The 13,380-nt window shown below is 48.2% G+C and overlaps 2 protein-coding genes across 2 annotated transcripts in view; one reads left to right on the top strand and one right to left on the bottom strand.

The window, feature by feature from the left end:
* Positions 1–3,266, bottom strand: part of LOC108799530 — an 11,296-nt gene extending 8,030 nt beyond the window's left edge. Inside the window, exons 1-2 of the mRNA XM_018571394.1 lie at positions 3,216–3,266; positions 1,031–1,180 (exon numbers count right to left, since the gene is read on the bottom strand). Of these exons, the coding sequence (XP_018426896.1) occupies positions 1,031–1,180; positions 3,216–3,223 (158 nt within the window). The 5' untranslated portion in view covers positions 3,224–3,266. The remainder of the gene's footprint in view (positions 1–1,030; positions 1,181–3,215) is intronic.
* A 292-nt stretch (positions 3,267–3,558) lies between these two features.
* The window catches only part of STUB1 (STIP1 homology and U-box containing protein 1), a gene marked incomplete at its 3' end in the record, with an annotated part of 18,074 nt that continues 8,252 nt past the window's right edge, over positions 3,559–13,380 (top strand). The window contains exons 1-3 of the mRNA XM_018571383.1: positions 3,559–3,796; positions 6,436–6,697; positions 9,445–9,643. Of these exons, the coding sequence (XP_018426885.1) occupies positions 6,515–6,697; positions 9,445–9,643 (382 nt within the window). The remainder of the gene's footprint in view (positions 3,797–6,435; positions 6,698–9,444; positions 9,644–13,380) is intronic.

Here is a 13,380-nt window from a genome sequence, read left to right as displayed (position 1 = left end):
AAAAAAAATAGAAAAATCGCGCAAAATGGGTCCTGTAGAAGCGACTTGCGACCGCGACGGGCGACACTGAGCTGTACATGAAGACAGCTCCATTGAAAATCATTGGCCGGCGACTTCTCGCGATATCGGGCAGCAAAAATGCGCGATATCGCGGTGGAAATCGCGCGGCAATCCGCTCAGTGTGAATGAACTTATAAATTACTGTTTTTCCACTTCCTGGTCCTCTTTGGCACAAGTTATGTAATGTGCCCGAGCGTTGCGTCCTGGGGCGGTTACATCAGCAGAGCATTGCTGGGAAATCTCATCTGTAATCTCAGGAGACCTCAGGGAAAGGCATTTTCCTCCCCTGAGATGATGTGCATGGTCACACGTCCTAGTCACATGGGCCAGAGTTCCAGGAAGTAAATGGAGATGGCCCTTTACTTTAGGCCCTTCACCCTGATCTTCAAAATAACAACAAAGTCATCTTTAGAAATGTTTAGTAATGACAATCTAGAAAACACATACTTCTAGATCATTGCCGGCTTTGTATTCTTTTCCTCCCCATTCTTCTCACGGCAGCCATTTTTGCTATAGGGCAGATTAATCCATCTCTATTTACTTCCTGGAACTCTGGCCCATGTGACTAGGACGTGTGACCATGTACATCATTTCAGGGGAGGAAAATACCTTTCCCTGAGATCTGGTGAGATTACAGATGAGATTTCCCAGCGATGATCTGCTGATGTCACCTTCCCAGGATGCAACGCTTGGGCACATTATATCACTTGTGCAAAGAGGACCAGGAAGTGGAAAAACAGTAATATTACAAGTAAAAGAAAAATATGTTTGTTTAACTAATGAATGTGAGATGATTTCATATCAGGATGGAGAGCTGCATGATGGGATGATTTTTAGCCAAAGGCGGCTTCAGCTGAACTTGATTCTTTGACTCGTATATGAATACATACGTGAACTATAGAATATCTTTCCTGTTGGCCTGCCTGGCTGGCTGGCTGGCTTTGGTCCTGCCTCTTGAACTCTGACTCACCATCTATCCAGCTCTACTAATCGTTTCTTCTTGGCTCCCGCGGCCTCAACCACATCCCAGTAGATATCAGAAACTTGCTGCCACTTCTTTGGATCGCTGCACTGGAAGAGACTGGACGTCAGCGCCATTTTCCTGGGCCGCGTCTCCCCTCTGTGCAGGGAAAGGGAGAAGATTAGAGCTGTGCTTTGGTAAAAAGGGAAACTTGATGAGTCTAATGTACTGATTTCATGATCTACAGATCCCTCCTCTATGGCCCAGTACACAATAAATCATGCTTCGCAAAACCAGCCACAGCGACCTAACTTTTCTCTACTGCAGCTAGGTCACCTCCCCACCCCCGGCTTGTGACTGGACAGTAAAGGAGCAGTAACAGACTGTTCAGGTCATCCCACTTCTCTAGTCAGCATGTTCCTCTGTAGTATATTAGCATGCAGGATGCCTGATTGGCCATTAGCACTCCCCCCTCCCTATCCCAGTCTGAGCGCTGCTGTACAGGCTATTACAAGAGACAGAACTCGGGTATTAAATATGACCTCCGTCCTTCCCTCCAGTCTTCTATCTGACCTCCGTCCTTCCCTCCAGTCTTCTATCTGACCTCCGTTCTTCCCTTCAGTCTTATATCTGACCTCTGTCCTTCCCTTCGGTCTTATATCTGACCTCCATCCGCTCCGCCCAGCTGTCATTTGCAGGGGAGTGGAAGGCCAGCCTTCGGCTGCTGTACAGGCTATAGTGAATAGCTCGTACAACATCCCTACGGTTGGACTGAACTGAAGGGCTCCGGTGGCTTCAGCTAGCCGACGGATCAGCCAAAGCTACAGCTGGATCCTTCGGCTCCTTTGTGAATATCCCCCTAAAAGACTTATCTATGGGTGATGAATATAACTAAACCAACACACGTACTACTTCAGGATTGCTATTTGGAAATCCAGATGGACAAAACCCAACATATCATGTACAGTGTGTCAGAGAAAGGTTGGAAAGTTGAACTTACTAATCCCGCGCAGCCGACAGACACAAAGATGGGCTCATCGCAGAGACAGAAAGGAAGCAAAGGGGTTCAGCTTACCAGGCGCCTTTAGGTGTCTGCGATGAGCACAGTCCACGGTCTTCTTGCGGCTGACCTGGCAATTCAGTCCAACTCCTGGCTCTCGGCTCGCCAAATGGTTATGACAGAACCCAAGACCTACATTGAAATCCAGTGTGTGTGCACACAGAGAACAGTTCAGGTTCGGTAAGCGAGCGGTTCTGTTATATTGGAGAGCGCTGCAAGTTTTTATAGGGAGAAGCACACAGGTGCGTGTAGCATAACACGGCACAGACCGGTACTGGGAGAGATAACAGTTGGCATTTTGTGTAACAAGAACAGAAGCATACTCCCAAAATGGTGCATTCCACAGGGGCGGGCATGTATACATTACACAAGAATATTGGTTACATAAGTTCCTGGAAATCCTCTAACCTACTAAGACACATACAATGGCTGACTTTAAGCTAAGCTCGTCACAACAGAGGATTCCAGTATCATCTAGCACTTTCCTCCCCTGCCCTTTTTTTAATTAAATTTCAGTTCATTGCGGGTATTACCTAGGGCAGCCTGCGTGCCAATTCAACCCGCCCTGGAACGGCCACTCCTCTAGACAGACACCCGCCTATTGTGGCATTTTACATTTGCATAACTCCTCCCAAGAGCCAGCCCACTGCTTGCATCAGAGCTGAGGGCTCTTCAGAGGAGTGCTGAGGCAGGGTGCTGTGATGTTTTCAGGAAGGGTGCAGCATCCTGCCAGGCCCCACTGGAGATTAAAAAAAAAGGAATGTAATCAAAAAAAAAAAAGGGAAAAGTTTTATTTAATTTGTTTATTATCATATTGATGGGGATGACGACGACGACAACAACGACAATATAAGAAGATTAAACTTCAGCTTTAACTCTAGTTGCATTTAAATTGTGTTTAGATAATGCATTGATAATCTGCATTTATTGGTGTTGATTTGTCAGGAGTTCAGGTTTACATGGCAAATGGCGGATGCAGGTACACAATTGCATAACATTGAAGGGGCACTACCTATCACCAGTCTGCTATATCTGAAAACTTGTATTCCATGCTCCCTTGCTTTCAATGCGTAGCTAGTTTTGTATTAAAAAGCCCCCCAATCCACATGATTTAATCCCAGTTACAAGCGGTGCATTCCCATACTTGCCAGTCCCAAGTTCACAGAGAGCGCCTCTCTGATCACGTGTGCGTTCCAGCGCCGCCGATTTGCGTTCCACCCCCCAACATGTCTTCCATTGGCCCAGAACGCCCCTTGTTACCCAAAGACAGCCAATCATTGCGCCCGCGCTCCAAACGCTAGAGATCAAATTCTCCTACGCTATCTGTCTCCGTCACGGAGCCATGATGGGTGACGCCGTTTGCCTAACATCTGCAGGGCACTTGATCTCCGACAAAATGTCTTCCCTCGCGGACACCGCGCATTCCAAAGTGAAGACACACCTAAAATCGCTGCGAGCTTGGCCTGTGTCAGAGGAGGTTTGTCACAGGTCGGAGTAGACGGAAGTTCCGGTTGGGACTAGCTGCTTGGCTGGATCAGAGGCTTTGCGGGCTGGAGCTGGCCTGAAGGAAGGGGAAGAACAACCTGTGTGTCCCGCTGCGGCCTATGGCTGGAGGTCCCGGGGGTTCTCTAGGACAAGGGGGGTTACCATAGCAAAGCTGGGCTGCTCTATACAGGCTCCTGTAGGGCCCCAGACAGCACTGTGCAGACCCTGAGGTAATATAGGTGCTGAGTGTTTTCTATGGAAAGGGGATGGTATGAGGGGCTCTGCCCCCACGGGTGATGGGGGAACTGAGACTGGCTCACTGTGCATGTATATAATACTATTAGAGGGTGCTGAGACCAACACAGGGGACATATAAATATGACTAGAGGGTGCCAAGACCAACACAGGGGACATGTATGTCAATATTACTATTAGAGGGTGCCAGGACTAGCACAGGGGACATATAAATATTATTAGAGGGTGCCAGGGCTAGCACAGGTGACATAAATATTATTAGAGGGTGCCAGGGCTAGCACAGGTGACATAAATATGACTAGAGGGTGCCGGGACTAACACAGGGGACGTATAAATATGACTAGAGGTTGCTGGGACTAACACGGGACATATAAATATTATTAGAGGGTGCCAGGACTAGCACAGGTGACATAAATATGACTAGAGGGTGCCGGGACTAACACAGGGGACGTATAAATATGACTAGAGGTTGCTGGGACTAACACGGGACATATAAATATTATTAGAGGGTGCCAGGACTAGCACAGGTGACATAAATATGACTAGAGGGTGCCGGGACTAACACAGGGGACGTATAAATATGACTAGAGGTTGCTGGGACTAACACGGGACATATAAATATTATTAGAGGGTGCCAGGACTAGCACAGGTGACATAAATATGACTAGAGGGTGCCGGGACTAACACAGGGGACGTATAAATATGACTAGAGGTTGCTGGGACTAACACGGGACATATAAATATTATTAGAGGGTGCCAGGACTAGCACAGGTGACATAAATATGACTAGAGGGTGCCGGGACTAACACAGGGGACGTATAAATATGACTAGAGGTTGCTGGGACTAACACGGGACATATAAATATTATTAGAGGGTGCCGGGACTAACACAGGGGACGTATAAATATGACTAGAGGGTGCCGGGACTAACACAGGGGACGTATAAATATGACTAGAGGGTGCCGGGACTAACACAGGGGACATAAATATTATTAGAGGGTGCCGGGACTAACACGGGACATATAAATATTATTAGAGGGTGTCGGGACTAACACGGGACATATAAATATTATTAGAGGGTGCCAGGACTAGCACAGGTGACATAAATATGACTAGAGGGTGCCGGGACTAACACAGGGGACATATAAATATTGACTCGCTCCCCAGTTTCCTCATTGATGGGGAAGCCGGCTCCATGCTCCCTCGTCACTTTGTGACGGGAGCATGGAGCTGGCTTCCTGGCCAATCAGGAAGTCCGGGGGCGTGTAATGACTCGAAAGCCGGGCGGTGAGTCATTACCCCCTCCCCAGCTTCCTAATTGGCCAGAAAGCCGGCTCCATGTTTGCTCATCACCTGGTGACGCAAGGGCATGGAGCCGGCTTCCCAGCCAATCAGGAAGTGGGGGGTGTGTGTTGAGTCATTACAATCCTTATTGGGACTTCCGGTATTTTGTATCAGCGAGTATCGAAAATAAAAATATCGCTACTCGATACCGAATAGCCAGTCTGGGTGCATCCCTAATGATTTGATTTGGATTGTTTATTTCTGTGTGTGATACTTTGATGAATTTTCGGGTAATCGCCTTTAATCAGTTTCATGTTAATAGACATTTTTTAAAGGAGAACTCTGGGGAAACATTTCTGGACCCTAAACTGGCCCTGCAAGGGTTAAGTGCTCGTTTCTGTCCAGGTTCAAAATAACAAAGTTCTACTCCGCTGATCCTCGGAGCCGGCTCGCTGTTCGGGTCACCACACACGTTCCCATCTGACCGGCCAATTTTTTTTTTTTTGTACAATCAATTTTAGATTGGCCAAATCTATGTAATACGAGGGCGTCCCTGATCCATCCGATCAATCTGCCTTCAGTCAGGACGCCCCCCGGCACTACATAGGTGTTGGTGGATATAAAAGCGATTGTACAATCAGATGGTAACGTGTGTGGTGAGCTAAAGGGCCCATTCACACCGGATCAGTTGCGGTGCAATATGTTTTTTGACGGATGCTAACAGAAGGGCACCGAACAATGAGTGGGGGGTGTGAATGGGGGTGGTCCGCACCCCTCCTGTGGTGTTCCGTTACGTGCTGATAGAAAAAAGTAGAACACGCACAATGTTTATTCAGGGTAACATAACGCACCGGATCTGCTGTGCACCGTCTCCAGCCACACATTTATTTTTGGGTGGCCTCCCGTTCGCATCTGTTGAAAATAGGGATGCACCCCTACCGGTACTTCCGCTAGCATGGAGCCGGCTAACCGGGCAATCAGGAAGCTGGGAGGTGTGTCATTACATGCCGCCTGGCTTCTTGATTACCCGTGAAGCCGGCTCTTGAGGCTCCAGGGACCGGTCAGAGAAGGAGATGAAGAGAAAGGTTTGTTGCACTCCTTACCGGACTACCCCGAATATGGGGAAGGGTGCTTGGAATGAGCGCGGAGGGCGCCGCCAATGGCAGACAATAGAGATGTCACCAGTTTGGGGTGAGTATGACTTGGTTATCTCTTGCATTGGGGCTGCACCCCTCAGGAATTGTTCCCCCGGAGTTCTGGTAGAAGAAGAGACTGGGGACTGCAGATGTCATTCACACTGATGTAAGGGGATCCCCCTTTTTACCCGCAGGGGTCCCTCGTGAGCTGTGAAATTGGGGGTGACACCGAGCATCCCGAGGTTTGGAGGGGTGACCCCCGGCGGCCCCGCTATGAAAGGGAAGGAGGACAGCGGGAGCGGCGGAGGACGCCCGTCGGGTGTCAGCGGGGGTCAAGGCGACATCGGCGGGAGCCCGGAGAAAAGCGCCAGCGCCCAGGAGATGAAGGAGCAGGGCAACCGGCTGTTTGTCGCCCGCAAATATCAAGAGGCTGTTTCCTGCTACAGCAAAGCCATCGTGAGTATACGCAGCACGTCACCGATATGTTATTACATCACACTATTATCACCGTCCTCCATCGTGAGTATACGCAGCACGTCACCGATATGTTATTACATCACACTATTATCACCGTCCTCCATCGTGAGTATACGCAGCACGTCACCGATATGTTATTACATCACACTATTATCACCGTCCTCCATCGTGAGTATACGCAGCACGTCACCGATATGTTATTACATCACACTATTATCACCGTCCTCCATCGTGAGTATACGCAGCACGTCACCGATATGTTATTACATCACACTATTATCACCGTCCTCCATCGTGAGTATACGCAGCACGTCACCGATATGTTATTACATCACACTATTATCACCGTCCTCCATCGTGAGTATACGCAGCACGTCACCGATATGTTATTACATCACACTATTATCACCGTCCTCCATCGTGAGTATACGCAGCACGTCACCGATATGTTATTACATCACACTATTATCACCGTCCTCCATCGTGAGTATACGCAGCACGTCACCGATATGTTATTACATCACACTATTATCACCGTCCTCCATCGTGAGTATACGCAGCACGTCACCGATATGTTATTACATCACACTATTATCACCGTCCTCCATCGTGAGTATACGCAGCACGTCACCGATATGTTATTACATCACACTATTATCACCGTCCTCCATCGTGAGTATACGCAGCACGTCACCGATATGTTATTACATCACACTATTATCACCGTCCTCCATCGTGAGTATACGCAGCACGTCACCGATATGTTATTACATCACACTATTATCACCGTCCTCCATCGTGAGTATACGCAGCACGTCACCGATATGTTATTACATCACACTATTATCACCGTCCTCCATCGTGAGTATACGCAGCACGTCACCGATATGTTATTACATCACACTATTATCACCGTCCTCCATCGTGAGTATACGCAGCACGTCACCGATATGTTATTACATCACACTATTATCACCGTCCTCCATCGTGAGTATACGCAGCACGCCACCGATATATGTTATTACATCACACTATTATCACCGTCCTCCATCATGAGCATATGCAGCACGCCACCGATATATGTTATTACATCACACTGAGCAATTCATATAACATCATTCTATTATCACCGTCATCCATTGTGAGTATACGCAGCACGTCACCGATATATGTTATTACATCACACTGAGCAATTCATATAACATCATTCTATTATCACCGTCATCCATTGTGTGTGTACGTTTAATTCTGAGCAGAAATAAGACGCACAATACTGCCACTCTGCATTCATTATTACACCATTACATGTATTTTAATGTAAGAAGTACCTGAACCTGACCTGGTATCAGCCTTCTGCAGCCTCTTATACAGCAGAGCTCAGACTGGGAAGGAAGAAGCAGTACAAAGTGCAGCAGTGCTTATGTACATGCTGTTGGGAGGAGAGAGCAGAGAGATGAGCTCATTAATCTTCTGCTTTTCCTTTTACTTCCCAGTCACAGGGTGGGGGAGGGGCAGGACCTATAAGGGCATTAACGTCTGTTATTTTGCCCAGCAGCTGATGCATTGCGAATGGGCTTCTAATGCCCAAGAGCGGACAGAAGAACATACCTGCGCCTTTTTTTCCGATGCAGTACAGCTCAGGGTAGCGCGTCGCAGTGTGCTGCATTGGCTGCTTTGTGGGGTGCAGTTTAAAAAATAAACACAGAGGGGAATTTATCATGACAGGAGCAGACAGAATCTGGAGCAGTTGCCCGTGGCAACCAATCAGCTTCTCTCTTCAATTTGTTCAGTTAAGCTTTGGAAATGAAAGCGAGAGGCTGATTGGTTGCCCTGCACAGCTGCTTCAGATTCTGTCTGCTCCAGATTTGATAAATCTCCCTCTAATGTGTTTATTCCTCCTGAAGGATAATAGTCAGCAGTCATAATTAGGGATGCACCGATACCGGTATTTCGGTATTGAGTACCAATATTTTTTTTTTTCTGTACTTACCGTTACCGTAAGTGCCATTAAGGAGGCCAGGCGGCGTGTAAAGACTCGCCACCTGGCTTCCAGAGTAGCAAGGAAGCCGTCCCCAATGCTTCTCGTCACTAGGTGACAAGAAAGCATGGAGCCGGCTTTCTGGCCAATCAGGAAGCCGGGCAGTGTGTAATGACTCACTTCCCAGCTTCCTGGCACTGGAAGTATCGGGCTAGGCATCGGATCATTTGGGCGAGTACTAGTACTTGCCCAAATACTCAGCATCAGCACCAATATAAGTATCGGTGCATCCCTAGTCATAATAGTCACGTCCCATTGGCCAAATGTGCGTCCTCTGGTTTATAACACCGGCACAGCCTATTGGATGATGAAGCCCATGTCTTGAGAGCTGGGGGGTCTCTCAGATTTGGTGATCCCTATATAAAAGGGGTAGGCAAACTCCAGCCATCCAGCTGTGGTGCAACTACAAGTCCCATGAGGCATTGCCAGCCTGACAGCCGCAGATATGACTCCTAGAGGCAGATGCAGGATGTGATTTGTAGTTTCACCACAGCTGGAGGGGCGGAGTTTGCCTACCCCTGCTCTAGAGGTGTATTCCAGCAGTTTCCAGTTCGCCAGTGCAGTATATGAACACCAGGACACTACTTTCCACGTATGACTCTGGTAAAGAACAGATAGCCTGGAGAAGCTGCTCCCGTGTACGTCTGTTACCTTTTTATTCTTACTGACTCTCCTTTTTCCTGTCCAGACCCGCAACCCCTCCATCGCCGTGTACTACACCAACCGCGCTCTGTGCTACCTGAAAATGCAGCAGCTGGACAAGGCCCTGGCCGACTGCAAGCACGCCCTGGAGCTGGACTGCCAGTCTGTGAAGGCCCACTTCTTCCTGGGGCAGTGCCAGATGGAAATGGAGAACTACGACGAGGCCATCGCCAATCTACAGAGAGGTAAGCCTGCGCCGGGCTCGTCCTTTACAAGACGTGACGTGCAGCGGGAGAGATGGTGTTGCAGGAATAGGTTTTGGATGCAGAGTACACGTCAGAATTACTGCTCACGCCGGCAGAGGAAAGTAAATGCTGATCTCTGTTATTTAGCTGTGTGCTTCATTTACATTGCGTCTGCGTCTTCTACGTTTTAAAGGATAAATGTGCTTTTGGAGCAACCCCATATGTCTCCCCTTGTACATCTGCAAAGCTGTCCTTTTGGGGCTTGTTCACACCAATTGCGGTGCGTTTCAGAGCAGTAGGTGCTGGAACGCACAGCAATCGCACACTAAACTTCCCCCTTCGTTCTGGGGGAAGTCAATGGCACCTCAGCCGCGCCTCCCCCCTGCGCCAGCAGTGCAATTGGACGCGTGGCAAAACAGTGCCTGCGTTCCGGTCCACTGCGAACACAAAAAATAGAGCATGCAGCATTTCTTTTGCATTCGCAGTGGACCGGAATGCAGGCAATGTTTTACCTTCCTTATTGGCCAGGAAGCTCAACATTGAGCGGACCAAAAAGCATGGAGCCGGCTTCCCGGGCAATTGAGAAGCCGGGCGGCAGGTAATGACACGTCATTGGCTTCCTGATTGCCCAGGAAGCCAGCTACATTCTAGCAGAAGCACCGGTCTCGGTATCGGCGAGGACCGTAATATGGTAAAAAAGTAGGGATGCATTATCAGCGCATCCCTACTTTTAACATTGCCTGCGTTCCGGTCCACTGCAAACACAAAAAATAGTGCATGCAGCATTTTTTGTGTGCTGGCAGTGGTCTGGGGGGGGGGGGGGGGGGATGCGTGGCTGCGGTGCCATTGACTTCAAAACACCACCATACCCCCTCCTGCCCCAGAATGAAGGGGGAAGTTTAGTGTGCGATTTGCTGTGCGTTCCAGCAGGTGTAGCTCTGGAACGCACCACAATTGGTGTGAATGGGCCCTTAGATAGCAGATCAGACTTCTCAGCATTAGGATCCCTGTGGCTTATGCCGGGTATACACACTTTGAATCTCGGATGGTTCTCGATGAACCGACCGAAATTTCAAGTGCGGGTGTCGCAGCCGGGACCTTTCCAACCGGCATCCCTCCATCAGCTGATCGAAGGAGCATGTCGGAAAATTCCCGGCCGAACAGAGCCAAAGTGCTGCCAGCTCTGTTCAGGTATTCTGACAGCGGCCACTGTCAGCGGAAGATTTCTCAATCAACATTCGGAAGCGTTAGTAGAGGAATCTGTTCTATTTTCTACAAACAGCCGGCAGGTTGAACCAAAAAAAGAAGAGCGTATATCCAACTTTAAGATGAGGCAATGCGTGTCATAATCAGGAGGCAGAGATTCTTCTGTACTTTGCATGTGTCAGCTTACCACCACGGAGTTGAATACAGAATCCTTCTCCCTGTTGGCAAGCTGGGCAAAGTGCTGGTCCATTATACTGTGGCGGGAGGCCAGTGCTGCACAGTACAGCAGAAATGCCGGCTCTCAGTCTGGACAAGCACAGCCAGGCGGGAATCCGGGATGGATAAGCGTGGGGATTCCTGCAGGAAGAATCTATGTATTCTTGTGGCAGGAATCCCAGGTTTGTCCATATAGATGTGATCGCTGTGCCTGTTCAAGTGAATGACAGAGTGACGGCTGCCGCATCTGTCTGCATGGAACTGTGCATGGAACAACGACCTGTGGTTCGGGATAGATGATTCTCCCTGGACACAGACCAATTGCATCCAGAGACAGTCATCTACCCTGAACCTATGGCCCCTGTGTGTGTTGTAAAGTAGTCACCGCTCCAAGCTCGCTCCCCGGACTACAATCTCAGTACAAATCCGTAAACTAAACATGAGATTGTAGTCCATCACAGGAGTGAGCTTGGAGTGGCGACTACTTTACAACACACACAGGGACCATGGGGAACAAAAGTAGCCCCCCTCCAGAAGGAAGGACAGTGTCAGAGATGATTGGAGGATCTACAGCCGAGTGATACACAAATAGGATACATTGTTGTTAATAATTAAGGGACTTGAATGTATTTTTAAGATTTAATTCCTGAGTTTAGTGTCACTTTAAAGGCATGCCAGTCGTCAGTTGTCAGTGTGCTTATTCCAGCTTTCGACCGAACTTTCAAGCCCTCCAAATGGCTGGTGTCGTAGCTGATTACATATGCAGCACCATGGCAACTGCAATCCAAATAGAGGCCAAGATGGCTCCTTCCCTGGCTGCAAGGGATAGGGGGGGTGTAGTTCTACCTTAATTAAATAAGGAGCGCTTGTCTCTCTGGGTCTCTTTAAAATCTCTGTTTAATTAGCTGTCATGCCTCTGGGCGTGTTGTCATGATGTTTTACTGCAGGGACAGGTCACACAGAATTGTCCGATTGGATCTCTGCAGCATTTCAATAAGTGATGTACAAAGAATCTTTGTAGAACCTTCCTGGTAATCATCTGTGTATTCCCTGTGAAGAGAACCTCCCTAAGGTTGCTTCAGTTTTATTCTAAGCAAATCTAAGACATTGGCAATAGTTACTCCTTCCAAAGAAACGTCAGAGCAGCTTTTGTGTCTGTTTCCATCATTCATTCTGATAAAGCAACGCACAACGCAGTGACTTGGGCTCTTGGCCCCTGTGTGTATATTCAGCATCTCTCAGTTGGTTTAGTCATCTGCGATGGCGGCGGCCCGAGGAAAGTTCCAGGATTTCTGTGTAGCGGCACAGAGCCCGTCTGGCATGCTGTTTATATTCTGTTACCAACAATAGGCTGACGGCATCACTAGAGCCACTTATTCCATGTCTCTGCTGAATCATTTATACCTGCGTGATAGCCGGATCCCAGGAGACAGCTTGCCGCTTAACTCTTTCTATCCGCAGCTCTCACACTGATTGACATTTAATATGTCTGCACAAAGTATCACGCTGGATTCTTTGACTGAATAAATAATGGAGGCTGAGATTAGGGGGGTTACAACCTGCTGCTCCTAAAGTGCATTCATCTGGGTGGCCGTAATGGGTAATTCTATCCGGTTTATGTGTTTTAATGTCTAAAAGGAGCTTCAGGTTAAAGCTGAACTCCAGGCAGATATAAAAGGCACAAATGAATGCAGCTCTGTAGTCATCTGTCATTTTTTAAATGCAAGCAGCGTAAGTACCTAAATTTTATATGTATCAGTCTCTTGCAGTATCTGTATAGTCCTTACACCAGAGCACACAGATGGAGGGGGAGAAACAGTACAAGGAGCCAGTTCTGCAGTGCAAGGAGAATGCTGATAGGTTGAGAGATCAGAATGACAAGAAGATGAGCTCATCTGTGTGCTGGTTGTCTTGTCCAGTCACAGGGCTCAGGTGGAAAGGAAACCTATAAGTAAAAGTGAATATGCAAAGATCAGTTCCTCTCCCAAAGACCAAAGAAGGATCAGTTCTCCTCTCACGGATCAAAGAAGGATCAGTTCTCCTTTCACGGACCAAAGAAGGATCAGTTCTCCTCTCCCAAAGATCAAAGAAGGATCAGTTCTCCTCTCACGGACCAAAGAAGGATCAGTTCTCCTCTCACGGATCAAAGAAGGATCAGTTCTCCTCTCACGGACCAAAGAAGGATCAGCTCTCCTTTCACGGATCAAAGAAGGATCAGTTCTCCTTTCACGGATCAAAGAAGGATCAGTTCTCCTTTCACGGATCAAAGAAGGATCAGTTCTCCTTTCACGGATCAAAGAAGGATCAGTTCTCCT

The sequence above is a fragment of the Nanorana parkeri genome, unplaced genomic scaffold, assembly GCF_000935625.1.
Source record: "Nanorana parkeri isolate BGI_ZX_2015 unplaced genomic scaffold, ASM93562v1 scaffold1748, whole genome shotgun sequence".
NCBI lineage: Eukaryota > Metazoa > Chordata > Amphibia > Anura > Dicroglossidae > Nanorana > Nanorana parkeri.
The sequence above is the reverse complement of the archived record's forward strand: the minus strand, read 5'-3'. Positions and strand labels throughout refer to the sequence as shown.